This window comes from Tiliqua scincoides, chromosome 5 (genome assembly GCF_035046505.1).
Source record: "Tiliqua scincoides isolate rTilSci1 chromosome 5, rTilSci1.hap2, whole genome shotgun sequence".
NCBI classification, from domain to species: Eukaryota; Metazoa; Chordata; class Lepidosauria; order Squamata; family Scincidae; genus Tiliqua; species Tiliqua scincoides.
Window position 1 is genome coordinate 86,797,354 of NC_089825.1, and position 21,223 is coordinate 86,818,576.

The window sequence follows — 21,223 nt, forward strand, 5'->3', positions numbered from 1 at the left end:
CCAATGCAAAAATGTCTGAGAACCACTGCACTGCATCATCCCGGTTCCATTCTTTGGAGGAGGCTAAAACTGGTTTCAAGTTGGTTTAAGTTTGTCGTGGGGCTGTGTGTCCCTTCAGAAGTAGCATAGGGTTACTGCTTTTTTCCAGTCTGTTCACGGGTGCTCTTCTTCCATCCAAGTCCTGGAACGCCATCTAGCAGTAGAAGTTGGTGCATGTGTACATGTGCTTTCTGCTGCCTTCCTGGTTCTTTGGGGCTGCAATCCTGTGCATGCTTTCCCGGGAGTAAGCCCCATTGCCTACAATAGGACTTACATCTAAGTAAACATGCATAGATAGGACTGTGAATCAGATCCAAGTATTTATCATTAAGTGAAAAATGCATGTATATTTCCTCTCAATTAAATCTCAATGTCCCCTTAGCAGCTAAGGTTGTGAATTCACACCTAATGATTAACTACAAGAGGTGCGTGTAGGCACAAAACAAGAATTAGGTTTTCTTGAATGGATGCCTTTTTGATTGCCTGTACTTAACAATGGGGTCCCGAGGAGGCTCTTAAAAGCGGACATTAGTGGCAATTCACTCTCATAGTTTCTTTTCACGCTGCAATTTGATGAGAACCTCCCAAATCTTTTCACAGAATGGCAGTTCCAAAAACAGAACAGAACTAAAGACGTTCCACAGTTGGAGTTGTAACTTTGTTCTTCCTGCCCGCCACAAATTCTGCCCCAGCTGAGTTCAGCTTTTTAAGGAGCAGCATGTTGCCAAAGGGAAATGGGTTGTGATGTATGAAAGAGGCCAGTGTGTGAAGCCTCGTAGTGAGCAGGCTGATGTATATATTCATTGTGCAAGGGATAGTGCATGAGGCTGTAGGAAGTGCACTGTTGTCACTCATTCCAGTAATATAGCCAATATTGATGAGACACACAGTCCAATCCTAACCTGCGCTGGAGCAGGCAGACAGCAGGCCTGCCCTGCATCTAGAGCAGGGTTAGGGCTCGTTAGGGCTCAGCCTGGGGCAAGGGGAATTCCTTCCCCTTACCCCGGGTAAAGCCGCAGCAGCACCAATGGGGCTGCTCGGATCTGCCCCACCTCAAGAGGTGGCTCAGATCCGAGCAACCTGGAGCTGCTCCCGGCTGCCCAGGACCTGGATTAGGATCTTACACAAGTGCCAGATCCTGTCCACACCCTCCAGTCACCCATGGCCCACCCACTGCCCATCCTCTCCCCACCCTGAAGCCTCCATCCCGCCCTCCCCAAGCCCTCCCAAACCCCTGTGTCGGCCTGACTTGGCCGGCGCGGACTTACTTTTATGTTGGTCCAACGGGACTTGGGTCGGCCTCGCCGCTCTCCTGGTGGCACAACACTGCTTTACAGCTCTTTTGCAAGAGTTGGGCTGGCACAAGGGACTTGCGCTGGCCCATTTATGGGTTGGAATTGTGCCCACAGTGTCATAAATTAGATGTCATCTTTAACCCTCTGCTCCCTAACTGTTAGCTGTGATTTGATCCAGCCTACCATTTTGTGTTCTGTATGAACTTTACTCTGGGTGAAGATTACTTCTGTTTCTGTCTCTCTTATTCATCCTCTGTATTGCCAAGTGTATGTGGACACAGGATTAAATTTGTTCCTATCTCCTTACTGTCTCACTCGAGAATCTTCTGTTTGAAACAACATCTCTCCTTCATTCTTTTCCTCCTACCATCCTCTCAGTCAAGAAGGGATGACACTTTGCTTTTCCTATTTGGGGGAAGTCTCTATGCTCCAGCCCAACTTCCAGCACATAGCTTTACAAAAATGAGTCCAGTAAATGAAACGCTAGAGCCAATAATAAAATGATTATAATATAATAACGGATAATGAAGCATAAAGTTGGAATTCAGGGGAAAAAATACATATATATCAGTTGACCTTTTTTTTCTGACATTCTCTCATTTTGAAATCTCTCATAAATGAAATATAAATGATGAGAATAGGTATGTTTCATGCATGCTTAAGTAGCTCACTAAAATGTTACTGAACTCCCAGAAGATTGGATTAGCAGGCTTGGATTTCTCACCCCAATCCCTTTCCTCTGTTCTCAGCAATTATATCTATAAGAGGTTTTTCCGACTTAGCTAATAGGCCTTTCTGGAGGATGCGCACATTGTGTGTGTGTGTGCTCTGGGAAATGGGCCTCTTCTGTATAATTGATACAACTAGCTGTCTTCATTCGTCATGCACTGGAGTTAATGGAACAGCCCTGAAGTGCACTGAAGTACACCCCATGTTAACTATGAGAAAAGGTCTGGCTAAAGGCACACAGAACACACAGATAGGCATGATGATTCAAAGGGAGTGCTCTTCAGCAGAGTCAGTTTCACACATTCACCTGCCAACAACCTTCAGTTCCAATTTATTACAAGAAAAACCAAATTGCCACCTCACCTTCCTCTCTGAAAACAGGCAGAAATTAACTTAGATTCTGATGGCAATCCGCATTATCACTCTTGTTTTAAAGCTCAAAACATGTATGTTTCGTGAATGACTGCTAAGCTAATCAGTCATCTGAAAGCTTCCTCAGCAACCAATTGCAGTGGAACTTCTGCTTCTGACACAAAACTTACTATCGGCTAATGATGCTCAGTTCAAAACACAACTATACGTTTTTCTGGGTATTAAATGTGATCTTGTCTGATCTCGGAAGCTAAGCAGGGTCAGGCCTGTTTAGTACTTGGATGGGAGACTGCTCGGGAATACTGGGTGCTGTAGGCTTATAGCATAGTCTTTCGAGACTGAAGGTTGCCAACCAAATGTGACAATGTGCCCCTGGTCAAGTGCTGAGCACTGGCCAATGGAGCCAGACCACCCTGCTAGGCTGATCTCTGAACCATAAGTACTGGTGGCAGTAATCGTGTCTAGTATACCTTCAGGAAGTGGGCACGGGATACTATCTGGGGGTTCAGTGCAGGGCTCTGTCCCAGATTCCTGCGCTTGGTATGCTAACCCTACTGACATGCCCAGCTACTTTTGGAAGAGATACAGAACGGGTGTACTTCTTTTCTACTCGTGCCGAGCTGCTTCTTTCCCATGGAATGTGAACGATTTCTCACTCTTACCCTTTCAGAATATTTTTGCACTCAACAGAGGCATCACTAGGGTTTGTACCACCTGATGTGAGAGCTCATTGTGTCACCCGCATGATGGACTTCCTCCCATACCAGACCATACAGAATAAATTACAATACCATACGCATAGTCTAAATGCAGTGGCATCACTAGGGTTGGTGCAACCCCCGTTAACTTTGTTTGTTTGTTTGTTTACCGCAGGTACTCGCCCACAAGCTGAGCCCACAGATAAGTCGAGGGCAGGTTTTGAGCCAACGGAATTTTCTATGACCCTCGGATAAGTCGGGGGTTAAACTTAGGGGGGTGTCTGACTATAGTTTTGTCTGATTTTACCCAAGGCCAGATCCTGAAAAATAACCGACCACTAATTGTTATCTAAGGACTGTAGCCTCTAATTTATTAAAAACATAGTAAAAGATCATAAGATACATTTTTATTCTTTTTAAAATTTTGGTCTTAATAATAATAATAATAATAATAATAATAATAAACTTTATTTGTATCCCGCCCTTCTCCCTAAAAGGGACCCAGGGTGGCTAACAACATGTAAAAAACAGATTTAAAAAACATGAATTAGGACAAATAGCAGATAAAAAAACATATTAAAAACACATTAACAGAGACCATAAAAACAGTAGTCAGATTAAAAGACAGAATAAAAAGAGCACAAAAGAGCAAATCACAGAGGAATCACTTCACCACTTTTTTGTAAACACTATCAGAGTAAGTGCGCTGTAAACTACATACCAGTAAAACAGTGGTTCCCAACCTGGTATTCATGTACTGCCAGGGACACTCAACAGGACCTTTAGGGGTACTTGGAAAAAGAATGGAATAATGGCAGAAAAAGGCAGGTCGTGCTCCAGAATGCCTTGCAAGACAGGAATGCCTTGCAAGGACCAGCAAGGAGGGAAGGGAGGAAGCTAGTTGGCTGTGAAAGCCCCAGCAGTAGCTAGTTTTGGGTCATCAATTCATGTATGAACCAGTGATTGAAAACCAGCACAGTAAAAAAGCTGAAACATAATATGGAAAGTGATCAATCACCCAGAATTTCTCAGCACACTTCTGGTGCAAAACAGTGCAACGGCAGAGTCTTCTGTTCTTCAGACAGATGAAAAGTGAAAATATGTGATGAATACATGAAGTCTGGGCTTTCATATGGAGGAGATGAGGGCTTGTATTATTAATTACATTTTGCTAATACGAAGGATACAAATTATGGAAATGGTTTGCCAAGGGATATGCACGTGAAAAAGGTTGGGAACCACTGCAGGAGATCCATGAATCAAATCCACCTTTAAGGTGTCTAGCGTGTTAAGCCAGAAGCTCTACGTACAACATACAACCCATAACACAGAATTGAAAATGTGCAATTCAGTTCACAGCAGAGAGATGAAATATTTGCAACCCTTTTTACTCAGAAGTAGACCCACTGCTTTCCATGGGTGTTATTCTTAAGTAATGGTGCACTGAATTGTAGTCTGGGAAGGAGGATCCCATCCAGCTGTTTGAAAAACTGACCTGCTTTGCAAGCATTTGCAAAGCAGAACCAGGCTACAGCAGAAGGAAGGAGAATAAAAGGTTAACTTTGGTTGGAATGTCCCAGGAAAATTGCTATAGCAACTAAGGAGGTGCCTTCCTGAGCTGAGCAGAGAAACAAACTGTTCAGAGTGGAAAGGCTCTGCCCTCTGATTGACCCGGAGATCAGGCGAAGTGATAATTGGAGCTTGATTGCTTGGCAAAAATTTCACGTACTATATATGAGCATCTACGGTAATAAATATATAACAGTACAGGTCACTCAACAAATCAGGAACCAACAAAACATCAGTGGCTGACACAATTTATTATTATTATCATTATTAATCCAAATTACATGAATCACAGTTGCAAACTGGTGTTTGAACAGTTGATACAAGTCTCAGCCTGAGACCCAAGTATCAACTACTAGGTATTGGCGCAGTATGTGTGATGTTCCCAAAAGCAGATCTGATGGTATTATTTCATTAAGTTGCAGTTGTTTAAAATAATTCGCAAAACTTTTCGATTGTTCCTAGTGCCCCAATGACAGTGGGGACCGCTTTGGTATGTTTTGTCCATAGTTGCATGATTTCAATAGCCAGGTCTCGGTATTTTGTTGTTTTTTTTAGTTCTTTTTCATTGACTCACATCTCCAGCAACTGCAATATCAATTACCCAGACATTTTGATTTTCTATTATTATTATTAGTTCTGATACATGGATACGAGAGCTGACTCATACTAACACCTTTTTGGGTCCCTGTGTGTCATAACAACACCTTATTGGCTCTTGGAACAATTTGGGTGCAATCCTAGGAGTGCCCTTGCTCCAGCACAAGAGGGTTGCAAACATGCCGTAAAGCAAGTTTGTGCCGCCTTGGCAGTCGACCGGGCCGGTGCAGGACCCGCAGAGGCTGAATTCAGCCTTTGCGCCAATTTCACAGGGGAGCCATGCGTTGGCTGAGCTTGGCCGACGAAAGGCTCTGGGGATGGTAGAGAGGAAGCAGGAAGGAAGTGTTCCGGGGTGGGGGGAGGGCAGGCAGAGAGCGGTCCCTGGGGCAGGCAGGCAGGGAGCAGGAGGTGGGGCTGGAACCTAGCAGATATGCTGGATCCTAGCACCCGTTCCCAAGCAGTGCGGAGCGGTTGCAAGCCGCTCCACTCTCCTCTGACTTATGCCACCTCCAGAGATGGTGCAAGTCCAAGGAGCTCAATTGGGGCTGCAGTGGCTTACCCAGGGGTAAGGGGAAGGGTTTCCCCTTAACTCCGGCTAAGCCACTTTGGGCCCCTATGTTGCGCTGGATACAATGCAGGCCTCCTGGCCTGCCTGTTCCAGCGCAACATAGGATTTCTCTGGTTGTCTCTTTGGTCAGTTTTGAGTTAATGAAATCCACTTTTTTGTTATATAAGGCAGTTTTGCTTTTCTAGTTATTTGGCTATAACTTTTGATAGAGTACAGATATTTCAACACGGTTTGTTTCATTGCATTCTGCATTAAATTACCCAAATGATATATAACGATGGTATTATTTGAGCATTTCAAGATTTTCACAATTTGGGCCAGTAGTTGTGTCATCCCCTGAGGGTGTCACCAGGTGTGGTCAGCAACCCCGCACCCCTCTAGCGACGCCACTGGCACTCAACCCCATCGGCTTAATGCAGCATGAACCAGCATTTCCCCCATTTCACTGATAGGCAGTGTCTAAATATTCGGGATGCTGCATAGTCATCTCTGTGGGATTTAAGGCATGTGGTTACCCATGCACTAACCCAGTGGTTCCCAAACTTTTTCAACTGGCATCTCCCTTGACCTACTGGGCAGGTCCCTATTAGGGCAGTACACTGTATAATGCAGCGGGTTTTTTTGCGAGGCTTCCACGGCTCCTCTGGCTGGTTTCCACAGCTCCCCAGGGAGCCAGAGGTCACAGTTTGGGAACCACTGCACTACCCTATTGTTGGATGCAGTCAACTTTTCTCCAGGCCCCCTAGAGTGCATTCAGAGCAGCTCATGAAGGCCTGGGACATTACACTGGCGACAGGAAGTAACGTTTTGTTTTCTCTAGAAAGTTGGTGTGACTGAGGTTGTGACTGAGGTTATAGCACTCAGCCTACTGTTATATCTGGTAAACAAGACTGGTGGGTTTTTGTAGTGCTTCAAAGACATGCAAACCTGTTTCACAGCAGATCAGAAGAAATGAGTGGTTCATCAAAGGAAACAAGGTCTCTATCATACCTCCTTCAGCCCTTGGATATCTTTGACCTTAGTGCATTAAATCCCAGCATGGGGCTTCTGAGTTCGCCCACAACTTGGGGGCTTTTGGAAGATGAAGACCTTTATCTTCCACCCAGGCTTGAAAGGATGCATTATTATGTCAATCCAGTCTTTAGCCCAATATGATAGCTAATATTAGAGTCTTGCTCACTGTTTTAGAGTCTTCATTCATGATTATTGTGATCTTAATGTAGATAGAGCAATGGTCATCAACTGATTTGGGCTCCTACTCTTTTGGGATGGAAAGTGGTTAAATAATATTATGATCATTTTTAAATTCAGCAGATTTCCCTGTGGGAGTTGCTTCTTCAGGCATCCATTGCCTGCACTGGATCAGGGAAAGAAACCCATATGCTAAAACTAATAAAAATGTCCCCATTCTTTTGTGTTTGTGGCTATTCAACTACCTCTTTGCGGCTATTCAACTACCTCTTTGTTTGTGTCTTACTCTTCTCGGACCCTTCATTCAGCGCTTTCCACCCTTGAACCTTTTCCATTTCCAGACTGGCCAGGCAAGAAGAGGAACAAAGAGTTATTTATTTTACAATATAAGTATTGCACCTTGGTTGCAATAGTACAAGACTCCAGTTCTGTAATTTCACAGGTTGTCTGTCACTAACAGCTAGTGGCTTTTTCTGGTAGGTCAAAGGGGTTCCACGGTTATTACATTGTCAGTGACGTGACATCAGCAGGGTAGATATCTTGCTGGCCTTCAGAATGTCTTGTACTTCACTGAGGAATTTGAGGGTATGATTGATTTGATTGCAAGAGTGACCTCTCCTCTACCAGAACCCTGGAAAGAGGGGAAATGGCTATTTTGCCTCTTCTGTAGAAGCTGAACTGCACATTTGAATTCTCCAGCTGACAGACTCCTCCTGAGCAGTTAGAATGTTTGTGAATGTTCCACAGTGCTACAGCGGCCAATAGGGACCAAGAGGGAGAGGAGATGTGTCTAGCAAGAAGCAACAGGTGACCAGCAGCTCATTCCATGACACTGCCGCAGCTCATCTAGTGGCTAGTCCCTCAGCCTGTTATTTATGTCAGCAATCAGGCAGCTTGCTCCTAAGCCTCTCTTCAATTTGACCCCTTTCATCTGATCTTTCTCCAGGGTGGCGTCGGCGTCTCAATTCCGGCTATGAAGATGGTCAATCCAGCATCGCGGCTGAAGCAGACCCAGCAGAGCAGCCCAGACAAAAGCAAGCACATAAAGCAACGCATGGAATACATGCGCATCCAGGGACAACAGCAGGTAGTTTATCTCTAGGCAGCCATACTACTGGAGCACAGGAGTTGGGCTAGGATCCCTTCATTTTTTACATTTGGGGAGGAGACTAGTAGAGAGTTGGCGGGGGAAGTGCTGGTCTTGCCTCCTGAAAGGGGAGGGAGCGGGAGTGGGGAGTGGGGAGAGACACCTGCACCATCTTGGAGCACACTTTCATAATGTCCCTTGAGAGTACAGCATGCCCCGGATTTGCAGTGTGGTTTCAAAAATGGCTGTGACAGCATCTTCTCATTGCCCAACGCAGCCCAGCACCACAGCTACCCACCACTGAGAACTTCTGTCTGAAGGGATGTATGGTTATATTGTGCCAGTGACAGTACAGCACAGAGAGATGGGGAACGCCTGTCCACAGGCAATCATTGGCGCTGGAACCACATCTGACAAACATTCATTTCCCTTTGTTGTTCTGGGTTCAGAATAGAGCTTGCATCACCCTTAAACCTACGTTTCTCTTCCCAGTTGCCCGCCCACCCAATGTGGTCTTTTGACTCAAGCTCCTTGTGCATGTAACTTCCATAAAAACCTTCTAGGATTCCATACGGCACCAACTGGAATCCGTTACCCTGGTTGACACTTTTCCCTGCCCACTTCTGACCATAAACCTCAACACTTGGTGGTTTACCTTGCTGTTTTGTTTTTTTTTTTTTACTTGGAGGAGGTAAGTAGTCCCCTATGGAGAAGGCAAAAATATAAAGGGCATACATTTCAACGAGCTATAACCTGAAAAATTAAGCGCCAGGAAAGGTAGCGGCGTTTGATGTGATGCAATCAAATCCATGTTCACCTCCCCATTTCACCACACATCCATGTGCACTTGCTTCAGTTCCTTCCCTACCCAAGGCGCTGTCAGAGAAGCATTTGCATTTTCAGCAGAGAAAATATGGGAGAGGGATGCGTTGTGGGGGGAGGAAGGAAAATATATCGGCTGACTTACCACTTTTGGATGGGCGGTACTTGGAAAAGCTTTAAAACCACAAGGAGTTTCAGGAATTCCAGTGCTCATCTGGAACTCTCTTGTTGACAAGGCCTACCTGATTTGATTTAATTGGGAGAGGAGGGCTGGAGCAAATGGGGCTGTTCATGAATGTACGACTTCTGTGTGCACATTGGGAGTGCATATGAGGCTCTGAATTGAAGTCTTGATGTAGAGGGAGTAGATCTCACTCAAAGAACTCAGCATTTGCAGAACCATCTTCAAAAGTGGTCTGCAAATGGATGGAGGGTGCTCCTCCTCAGGTCAATTCCTGGCATGCTTTGATGACCCCAATCCAAGGGATGGTAAAAGAGGTCCAGACCGCAGGAAGGTCACAGCAGCAGTGTGGCCGCTTTCTTGGTTGGGAGATGAAAACAGACAGGATGTTTGAGCAGTTGCAAGAGATGCATAGCAATTATATGGGGGAAAATCTATGTTGTGGCAGCTACAGAGATGTGGGGTTGAAGCCACATAGCACAAAGATGCTACAACTGGTATTTATAGCAATATTAATATTGTTGTGGCAATGGTTATGACAAAAATAAATTCTCCTCAATAACCACTGGATATGATCAAATGTACATTTCTGTTATTTTTAAACTATACATATTATTTAAAATAAATTACTGCTGCAGTTAGTAATTTAAGATGTACACATTGATGTCAGTTTTAGAATTTTCTTTACGCTGGTAATATCAGCTCCCACCCAGGTTTTGCCACAATAGACTTTAAGGTACCGCAAGACTCTTTGTCGATTTAAAAACAAAAGAAAACAAAACCAAAAAACTTAAGAGAGTGCTTACTTCTGTTCTGGCTTGTTCCCAGTTTGGCCTTAGTGTTATAGAACTGCCCATTAAGAAAAGGTGTTAAATATTATGAAAATGTATAACGAATGTTCCCCGCCCTGCATTGCGGAGGAGATGGGAACCCTTTTCAGTGTCTTCCCCACTGCCCAGATGGTCCAAGCGCATTAGCATTGGTCAGGGTCTTAATGGTTAGGCCCATGTAGTTCAGCTGGGTTCACATGCTTCTGTGTTCTTGCCGATGCTAACAGTGTGCCCAGTGGCTGGCCAACTTTCTGAGGCCACAGAGCAAGGTAACAACCGCCAGTTTTTCAACCCTTAAACCACCACAACATCTTTACCTGTTCCTGCCTCCCTTTGTGCCCCAAGACTTGACTTGACCCCCCCTTCCACAACCCCTGTTCCTCTTTCCTCTCCTTCCCCCCCCCCAGTGCATTTGATATGCTAGCTCATTTCCCAGAAACCCCTGCTGCTCCTGGCTTTTTTGTCATGCTAGCCCTGTTTGATGAATGGCAAAGACCATGGACGCCTCCTTCCCATGTCTCCCAATTCTCTCTCTCTCCCTCACCCCCCCCCAGGGCCCTTAGTTTTGCTCATTTTGTGGTACCCGCACCCATAAAAGACAACTCCACAAAAGTGGAAGAGTAGATGGAGGGCTGTAAGCCCAGCCCTCTCTCTTGTGACTTTTCATCGTATTCTGTAACCTGCTTTGTGAGCAAAATGGGACTGCCACTAAAAAATGCTCAATCCTGCTGTTTCTCCTGCACAACTCCCTTCACCCTACATCCCTGTACCCCCCCCCCCAGTACTTACTAACCACAGTCTGAATCCCCTCTGCCACAAAGCACAGGTGCTGTTTGCCTAGAATTGTAGCCATGGAACATGTCTAAGGGCACGCCTTCTCAGACACTATTTTCATGGGCCCAATTGCACCAGCGGCTTTGTAGCTTCATCTCCCTGCCAAGATGTCTCTCGCCAACTAGCTCAAGCAGGGTGGAGAATAGCAGGCCAGCTGATGTGCACACACTGTTGGAGTCTCTGCATGGCTGGAAGCTTCCCCAAGATCCACTGCTTGTGACCCTACATCTTAATTTATTTTTGCAGCAGTGGGGGGACAGCATCAGTGCAATCAACACAACTAGCATGTCTAAACTGAGCAGACCAGGGGTCCGACAGAAAAATCTTCCTCCACTATGGAATATCTTTGGAGGAACAGGCATGAAGGATTGCAGAACCTTCATCCCTGGAAGCCTTTAAGAGCAGGCTGAGTAAAGACCTGGCTGGCTTAATTTACATGGCCTCTATCTATGAGACAGGGATTTCCTTAGAGTCACTCTCAATTCAGGGATGTCATTCACCAGAGATGAAGGTGGATGAGCAAGGTAAGGCTTCTTTCTGCTGCCAGGGAATTGTTTTGGGTTTCACCCTCCAGTTCCCTCCCATCTCACTGGTCTTTGGTTCTTTAGTAATGGGACATCAGAGCTCAGGAGCAACAGGCCTGCAACTGCCTGCTCTTGCTCACAGATCTTTCGTGCAAAATTTCCCATTGCAAGCAACATGATAGGGTGCCTCCCCCCCCCCACTTTTTCACAAATATTCTCCCGTGGAGGATAAACCAGCCCCAAGGCAAGGGCTTTTGAATGAAAAATTTGCCAAAATCTGACAACTTTATCCAGAATCTTCTTAAAATGATCAGCCTATGAGAGGAGAGCCTTCTTTGCACATAATTGGCAGAGACTGTCATTTTATTATTCACAGATCTGCAGCATCTATCCCCGCCCCTTTGGCAATGACGGAGATAAGAGCTCAAAAAGATTTGTCCTTAAAAGTGAAAATTGCTCTCCTCCATCCGTGTCCAGCCCAAACTCCGGTTTGCAAGTTGAGCACGTGCCTTAACACCCAGCCGTCTCTTCAAAATCACTGAACGAAAACAGAACCATGGCCCTTTGGTGGGCCCTAATAAACAGCACCTCTGCCGCAGCCTGCATCCCGCCCTTCCCTTCCACCCCCACCCCCCAAATGTCCCCCTGCTCACCTCGGCTAAATGAATATTGTTATCATTCTAACATGGTGTCCATGGTCACAAACTAACATTTCAATTCTTGTCCCTCCCCTTTTCCTTGCCCTCCCCTCCCTTCTGTTGCCTGCCTGCATGTTTGTCCGCCTGCCCCTCTGTCTTTTTGTGTGTGTGTGTGTGTGTGTCTTCTTTTGTCTCCTTTGCCTCCTCTGAAAATCGCACCTTCTCTTTGTCCAGTAAACCAGTGGAAACCAGCTCATCTCGTACTCTGTTTTTGTGAAATGGACCTTTTGCCTTGGGCCTAGCCAATGCTACTGCTTCTAAGGGAATCTTTCCTAAATAGCCCCTGCTCTGTCTCTTTCTTTGCTCACTTTCCTTCTCTCTCTCTCTTTTTCTCTTCTTTGAGAAGAAAATGTTTGGTTTCCCCCTTCTCCTTTTCCTCCCTCCTCCTTCTTCTTTTCCCTGAATCTTGCTTTTCTTTCTAGGCTGCTAGATCAACCAAGGACCCTAGCACGATGAATGAGACTTCAAGCCCAGTCTCAGAAAAACCTACTTCGAGCAGGACCTCCATCCCAGTACTGACTTCCTTTGGGTCACGGAACTCCTCCATTTCATTCTAAAAGCTCACCAAGTTCTCATTCTGCTGTTCTCCTACCCACTGCTGCTGGGTGACTGGGGAGGGCTTGTGTCTCTCTCTCTGTATGCTTTCCTCCTCCCCAGATCTTACTGAGGCACCTAAAAGAGTCCCTCCCCCTTAAGACATTCTAAAGGTCCTTCAAAATGACCGAGCTTCGATCTCAATTCCTTCTCCAAAAGTGGCTGACCTCCAGACTCCGTTCCTGATCCCCAAGGGTCAGCCCCTTTGTGTTCCAGAATGACCAGTTTACTTTCTCGCAACCTTCTCCAAACTGACCAGGCGATGTATACTATATCCTGCTACAATATGGCTGACTGGCTGTTTTCTGTTCCTTCTTGGATCTCCCCCTCCCTCCGTCCTTGTTCCCTACCCATCCCAACCTCACTTTTCTACTCCGCCAGTTTATGTTGTTTATGTATAAAGAACACCGAGAACTTTTGCCAGTTCCACAGACTCCAAGCAACAAGGTTGTGGGGCTGTGCCCACTGTTGTTTAAGGGGGTTGGGAAGGGGAACAAAAGCATCACAGAAGCTTAGAGAAGGGGAGGGGAGGCACTGGTTTCTGAGGATGCCTCAGAACCCCATGGACATTTGCTGCTATTCATCTTTCCTTACATTTGAAAAATAGTTGTAATGAATTGATTAATGTGGATCCTTGTAGGTGTGTACCGAGTCATTCATGAATCAATGCTGTTTTGACTTTGGGGCATGTGTGTGCTTCCATTTTGTGGGTTTCTCTTGTTTACTTGCTGTATCAAAGACTGTTTCTTGGGGGGAGAAAGGGTTAAATGCGTACGTGTGTGCGTGTCCGTGTGCAAATTGATATCTCTGTTTTTTCTTCCAAGTCACTGAATTAAATTTGGAAGGAGAGCAGAGACTCGAAAAAGCACTGAATTTTAAGCCTGTAACAATGCCCCCCCCCCATCTTCTCAACAATGCAGAAGAAGCCAACTGTTAAGAAAGGGGGAAGGAGACTGTTATCAGAAAGGACACAGCTGAAGTAGGTAGCAGAAAGTTTATCTGAACAATGTTGGTCATAGAGTCCGAAAATGGAAAGTTCATGCTTCCTATGAAATTAATCCGCATAATGTAGCACTTTAAATGTCTGTTCAGTTACCATGTACGTGAGAGGGGAAGGAGCCCTCAAAATGTGTGGAATATAACCAAATAGGAGGCAGAAGTCAGGGAGATAGGGGCATCAGGGTATCCAAGAAGCTGGGAGACCAGGGAAAGGGAGAGTTTGGGGAGAATTTGCAGAGGACCAGAGGAAGTTAAATAATGTCCTATCATTTCTAAGGGTGTCCTTTGAATGGGATCAGACCATGAATAAGTGCCCCTGTTTTATTTAATAACTGCAAGGCAAAGTTCCTTCATAAATGCGAGCCTCCTGCAGGAGAGAAAAGCTCTGTGTGGCCAAGATAAGGTTAGAGAGGGGATGTTGGCAATGTCTGTCAGTGGCACGTATTCTGTTCCTTGTCTATGAAGGTCTAAAAGCTAGAATAGAAGAAGGAGAATGAATGGTAGGACAGTGGAGGAAAACTGTTGGGAAAATTATGTGTTTCAGTACCAAAGGCACAAACCAGAAGGAAGGGGGTAAAGTTTCTTGCACACAACCCATTTACAGGAATAGGCTCCCCCTTTGTTCAGTGGAACTTGCACAAGATAATTTCTCATCAGACGATGGCCCAAAACAAGATCATGGTCTTGTAATAGTGGGTTTTAAAAAGCTCCGCCCAGCCAGTTGCCATTAATGGAGGACCTGGCTACATGTAACTTTAGCACCACACTTCTTGGAATCTCTGCCATGAGCTTGAATAGATGAACGGTTTTGGGCAGCATTTAGCCTGAAAGATCCAGTGGGCTGGGGGGGGGAGGGGCTGCATTTCTTCTTTGAAGGGATGCAGAAACTTTCCTAAAAGGTTTGGAGTGGCATTTAGGTTTGCAGAAAGTACAGTAGAAAACATACATATAACAGCATGGAAAATACGTCACATTTGGTGGAGTGGGGGAGAAAGAATGTCATACGTCAGTGTCTGAGTCACAGGCACAGAGTTCTGAAAACACCATTGGGTCTAGCAAAAAAGATTGGGGAGAGTTTGTCATCCTGAAGGCTGTCTTCAAGTACAAGTACAATATGCATGTATATGTTGGCATGGCAGCCCAGGTTGGGTGGGTGGGAGAAATGTTCCTTAGAGATGAAACTAAGGGCGTGAACCGGGAAGGCCTGTCCCGCACAAGCACCGTACATGTGAATGGGAGTCATGCAAGAGTGCCACCATGCTCTTGCAGAGCGCCCATTCTTCTCAATGGGGCTTGCCCAGGAAAGCGTCTTCTGAGATGGTGCCCTCAAATGTTAAGCACAGACAGGACATTAGAGGTATCTTACGTGGCATGTGTGCCTGTGTAAGGATGCACGTCTACATGTATAGCAAGATGGCGTGCTCATGTAAAAAAGAAAAAGAAATGACGTGTCTGTATGCAACATAATACAAGATGTATCCACTCCTTGTTTTGTTGACTAGCTCGTCCTTTTTAATTTTGTTATTCTTGGAATTTTTTGGTGGGGGGGGGGGGGGGTCGGCCGAGTATGGGAGTTTGTTTTTTTATGGTTTTTCTTCTTTTTTTGTAAATTAATCATTTTTGTATAAAAAAAATTTTAAGAGAGCTTTTTTTGAATAACAAAGTTTTAAAAAACAAAAAAATTAAATACAGTATGTAACAGCAGCAGCAGCAGCAGCAACAATCCATAATGAAAATTTCTTGGGTTTTAAAGAAAACAAAAACTAAAAAAAGCAACCTCTTTACATTTAAGTGAAGTGTCTTAACATTTTATATATTTGTTTTAAGAAATATATTTACATATTATATATATATAATATACGTAATATAAATATATATATAAATATTGGAGAAAAAAAACAAAAATGAAATTCTTGTTGTGTCTAGTATATTAAGGGGGTGGGGAGAGACTGGTGTGTTTTCTTCCCTGATTAAATTATGTCCTTAGCTCTTTGTGTTTTAGAAACTATCAAGGTGGTGATGACGCAACTAGAGCTAGTGGCCACAATTCACCCGGAAGGTTCTCTTGCTGAGCCCTGTTCCAATGAATGAGGGCTGTGCAGGAGATCTCTCCTGCTGGATTATGCCTTTAAGAGTTTAGAAACCCTTCCACTAAGCTGACATTCCATTTCTATGGCTTTCTGTGTCTGTTTTCCATTGTCTGTCACTTTCATATTCTCCCATTGAGTTATGGGCAAGAAGGGAGCTTGCCCCACTCACTTTCCCATTGCATCTTTCTCTCTGTTCTTGCAATGTTTCTGTTTGGCAGCAGAAAGAGGCTGAAGGACTAACACAAAAAGGAGATGGGCAGGGTTTTTTGGAAGTGTGGTCATGAATAAAGGCATGTTAACTGAACGAGTGGCTTACCTATCTTGGCTTTTGCAACCCAAGGCTATTGTAGTTCTTTTAGGAGGGATGAATTGTTGACTTCTCAGTGCTTTTGCAAAAGCTACAGCTCCCAGTGTTCCTTGAAGAAAGCCATCCATGTTTGCAGTGGCATGAAACTGGCTGTTGTTTTATTCACATGTGAAGTCCAACCCATGAAGGTTCGAGGTGGCTGAAACCAGGTTGAAACATTAGAGTTCTGTTTTCTAAAATGGCAAACTGTCCATTTGGAGAAAATGAAATTAAGGTGGGGCTCTTTGTGTAGAATTGGGGGGGGGTCCTCTTTGGACTGAGTATTATAAAAACATGTGCACACTTACACTGTCCTTTGAGAGCAAGAAAGGAAATAAATCTCATCACATTGTGAGCAGTCTTTTTTTTTTTTAAATACTGAAGTCACTCCTTACAAATGCATTTTTAAAAATACTATGGAGCAGTGATTCTCACACATTTAACACCAGACCCACTTTTCATAATGCGAATCTGTCAGGACCCACCGGAAGTGATGTCATGACCGGAAGTGACATCATCAAGCAGGAAACGTTTTAACAATCCTAGGCTGCAGTCCTACCCTCACTTACCCAGGAGTAAGCCCCATTGACTATCATTGTCAAAAGAATATACAGAGTAGCTTGTTAAATGTACAGGTCTGTAACATTTCCCCAATTGCAGTCACATAACATGGGAGCATCAAGTCTAATATATTAAAGACAAAATATTGAAATGAATGGGAACCCACCTGAAATTGGCTCACGACCCACCTAGTGGGTCCCGACACACAGTTTGAAAAACACTGCTATACAGGCATATTTATAAAAATGTAGAACGTGCAGGGCTTCTAAATTTGTGGAGAAACGTCACAGTGGTCAACATTAACTTTCCCCTTCAGAGCACATCTCCCAATTCTTCACCACAGACTTGAATTGAGTTGTGTTCATTTTTCAGCTTCCAGTGCACACTAGGGTTTTCAGCTTCCTCCTCCTAGCACACTAGCGTTGCTTTTATTTTCCACCTTCTAACACACTCACCATGCTAGCAATCTCCCGCAAGCTCAGTGCTAGAAAACATGGCCACCTCCATTGTAATGATGCTGTATATTGACAAGGGGACAGGGTGTTTCTGCTCTAGCCACTGCATCTCTACTTTTGAATTGGATGCCATTTTCTGTGTAGTCTGTCATTTGTTTTTTTAATTGTGCTTCTTGCATGCTAGCGACTTCACTTCCGGCCGTTTTCAAGCCGAAAAACGAACACAGCTTTGGTTTAAGAACCATTCACCTACCAAGAGAGCCTTGGGGGCTATAGTTCTGTGAGGGAGACTAGGGTCTCCTAAGAGATTGACGATGATGAAAAATATTTATATACTTGTTTACGACAGAATTTCACATAGCAAAACAGATGAAAAGGTTCTTCCCTGCCCCCGAGGGATCACAATAATAAAACCAACAATTCTTAGTACTTCGGCAAACTATAATTCCTAGGCACCTGAGGTGGGTAATGTGACAGTTAAAGTGATACACAATGAATACATGTGTGCAAATAGGCTCTTAGCATGTCTGTTGCGTGGAAATCCAAGTGATAATAGAGGGCTAATTTTTTGTGTTTTTTTTTAAACAAGATTCTGGAATAAGGCAGATTTCCTAACAAGTGTGCCACTGTAAAAAGAGTAGGGCAGTGGTTTTCAAACTGGGGCGTCATGACGCCCCAGTCAGAGAGCGCTGGCCACTTTCCCCTTAAGGGGCGGGGGCAGGGTGAAGGCAGCGACGCGATCCCCGGGATCGCATCGCAAAGGGGAGCACAGAAACTGGCATTTACTTACCAGTCTCCCAGGGGTGCGGGGAGCCCTGTGTGACCTTCTGCAGGCTCCCCAGGTCTTAAAAAGTGGAAGTGAAGCTAACTCACTTCTGGTTTTGCTGAGGTGGAACGTGATCGCTTTGCTTTCACTTTTTAAACTCCCGGGGAGCCCTGCAGAAGGTTGTGCTGGGCTCCCCACATCTCCGGGAGGCTGCTGCAGGCACTGGTTAGTAAACACCAGTCCCTGCATCCCCCCTTAGTGACGCGATCCTGGGGATCGTGTCGCTGCGTCCCTCCCGCCCCACAAGGACTTACTGTGGCTCCAACTCTCCTAGAGAGTTTGAGAACCACTGGAGTAGGGAATGGCATGAGATAACCCAAAGTTTTTCATTGTTGACATCACCAGCAATACCAGTTGGTAGATGAGCAGCCCCTACACAAAGTTGTCGGCAGAATCCCCAGAAGACATGCTGAGAATCCAAGGCTCAGGGAGGAAGGTGTGGGATAGCTTCAGGTCATGACCAGGGATATGGGAGAGGCGTGGCTAAAGCCACACAATGGCAAAGCACAATTTATTTTAAGAGCACAAACCGTTCTGTAAGGAAATCAAGAGCTCTTCTGGGGTCACACGCTGAAATTGATCTGCATTCAGAGCCATCATCCCCCCCCCCCCCAATCTTGGATTCTGTGTAAGGTGTATAAGAAACTCCACTTCCCCCAAAAGCCTGTGTTGAGATGGGAGGAAAAGCCCACCTTTCCCCTACTCTTTAGCTACAGCAGCATTTGCTGTAATAACACTTTGGAGTTCAATGGTCTCTTCAGCCCCTCTTGCAATTGTGGGGAGCCCATGTATACCTCATGGGGATTGCCTGAAGTTAGACTTAGACACTCTGCTTCCAGGGGTGAAACACTATCTGAGACATCTTAGGCTGCCGCTGAGTTTACTGGATCAGAGTGCCTGACTAACAGTTAGGCAAAAGTGTAGTTAAACGGGTAATAAATTGAATGCAGTGATCTTAAGAATGTGCCCGTGACACTCACAAGGCCCCTTATGAAAGCTCCCCAACTGTCTCGGGCAGGCCGTCAACCAGAACTCACTTGCTGCATTTGGCATTGCTTGCGTGTGCATCTTCCTAAAGTACATTGGAATGGGAGTGCACAGGCAGTTCTGTTGTCTTGTGTGCTCCCTGGGGCATTGGTGGGCCACTGTAAGATACAGGAAGCTGGACTAGATGAGCCTTTGGCCTGATCCAGCAGGGCTCTTCTTATGTTCTTTCGTTAATCAGGCACATACAGTGCATACTCCCACTGAAACCAGCCCTGGTCTTGTTTGCTGGCCAGGCAAAGACTGCAAACAGACAGATTTATTCAGGTCCTGAAAGCATCTGAGCCTCACATCGTCAATGCCAGCAGATAGTTGCCTCTGTGTGTCTGTGTGCCATCTATGTGATGCACAGTAGTCTGTGAGCAGCTGCATGGAGGCAAAATGCATGTTTCAATAAGAGCAGTGATCTTATTTCCCCGAAAAAGAAAATTCTGGACCAAAGTGTTACTTGTTTTGCAGTCTAGTGCTCTTCATTTGGGCTGTTGTTGCAGCAAAAGAAATACACCTTGATTCACTTGTAGTGACACAAAGGGGAAATATGTGACTAGTTGCACAGGAATGTGGGCAGAGGTGTGATTCTGAATGCATCTTGGAACGTGCAGCCCTGGAAATGCAGTGCAGGTTTCCTGTGTCTTCTATCAGGCATACACTGGATTTATGTCTGTGGTTCCCAATCTGGTGAGTGGCTCACATGATGTGGAAGCCTGGGCCAATCCCCTTTGCCGGATTGTGGCAAATGCGTCATACGGATACAGCCAGACAGTCAGTCTTTGCCAAACCCATGTCGTTAACGCGTTCATACTGTGAAGAGCTCTAGTTGTACTTACACACAGTATTGTACTTAAGGTGTCATTGTACATGTGCAAGCCCACAGGCTGGTTTCCATTGGCTCCTGGTCAGTGTGCAGGAGACCCTTTGGATCAGCACCATGCTGTGGTTCATGGCCAAACCACAGCTGGGAGAGCCTCCAGTTCTCCATCCTTTCCTCTTCCCAGAAAGAAGAATTTCATATGATGATAGGGACAGCGGAAAGAGCTGCACACATCAAACAAATCAGGGCAAGCACACTAGAAGGCAGTGCGCAGACAGAAGGTTGTTGCCCTGCTTTGGAGGTTCCCTGTACCAGATGGTGCCTTTTAAAGATATAGAATGTGGAGTCACCGCCACGTCTGATCTTTACAGACGGCAAGACTCAGTTCTCTCTCGCTCACACACACACACACACCCAGATAAAGTGATAAAACTATCCCTGAACTGTACCACTTCAGACTGTGTGGGGGGATCATACAGCTGAATATTGTTAATAATACATAATTTTTAAAAATTCCATAGATAGAGTCCTTACTTAGGCTTCTTCCAGACTCACTAACTTTCCGTATGCATTTTGAAAATTTTGTTAAGAAGAAATGTTTGGTCTCACACATGCCTGCAGCATGAAGTGGTGCAACTCGGGAACGGTTTCAGCACCAACTCTGCTCTACTGGACCTAAGGTGGATTAAACTCCCTGCCCAACACATTCATATGTTGATGACAGTGGAAGATGGCCTTGATGGCGAGTATCAAAAGGCAGCTGAGCACATGCCAAGGAGTACAATACCGAACGCACCCTAGGGTGGTCTTGGGAATACACACCCTCCAGGTTAACATACGGGTCAAGGTGCAGTGCACAGAAGCATATCCCACCCTAAAGAGCATTGGAAATGCTTCTCTACAATCTGAAAAGCATTTCCTTTCAACCTTCACATACCTCAGCAATTCATCTGCCCCCCTTCCAGGTGACACATACAAGCTGGTTCCAAAACAACATGAAATGATTGTAATTTCAATATTTTGCAGAAGTTGGTAAGAAAGAGAACTGGGGTTATCTTGCCCTGCAGCACATCTGCTCTTTTTAGACGAACTGTGTCTGGGAGAAGAGCGTTGCAGTTCAGTTGGCCTGGTGTTGATCAGCTCATTGAATGAAGCGAAAGAGTAGGGCAGAAAAGTATAATTTTATTATTAATTTTGTTATACCACCTTAGGGGGCAATCCTAATCCCTTATGTCAGTGCTTTCCAGCACTGACACAAGGGCAATGCAGCTCTGAGGTAAGGGAGCAAACATTCCCTTACTTTGAGGAGGCCTCCATGAGTGACACCCAACTGCAGGATGCAGCACACGTCCCATTGGCACCACTATGCCAGTGCTGGAAAGCGCTGACATAAGGGGTTACGATTGCGCCCTTAGCCAAATTCCACCCACTTTGTTTTCTTGTGTGAAGCAGGATGCTGCTTT

The 21,223-nt window shown here is 45.2% G+C and overlaps 1 protein-coding gene across 1 annotated transcript in view; it reads left to right on the plus strand.

Annotated features, from left to right (window-relative positions):
* The window catches only part of SRCIN1 (SRC kinase signaling inhibitor 1), a 150,960-nt gene extending 138,369 nt beyond the window's left edge, over positions 1–12,591 (plus strand). Inside the window, exons 17-18 of the mRNA XM_066627851.1 lie at positions 8,005–8,145; positions 12,457–12,591. Of these exons, the coding sequence (XP_066483948.1) occupies positions 8,005–8,145; positions 12,457–12,591 (276 nt within the window). The remainder of the gene's footprint in view (positions 1–8,004; positions 8,146–12,456) is intronic.
* The last annotated feature ends 8,632 nt before the right edge of the window (positions 12,592–21,223 follow it).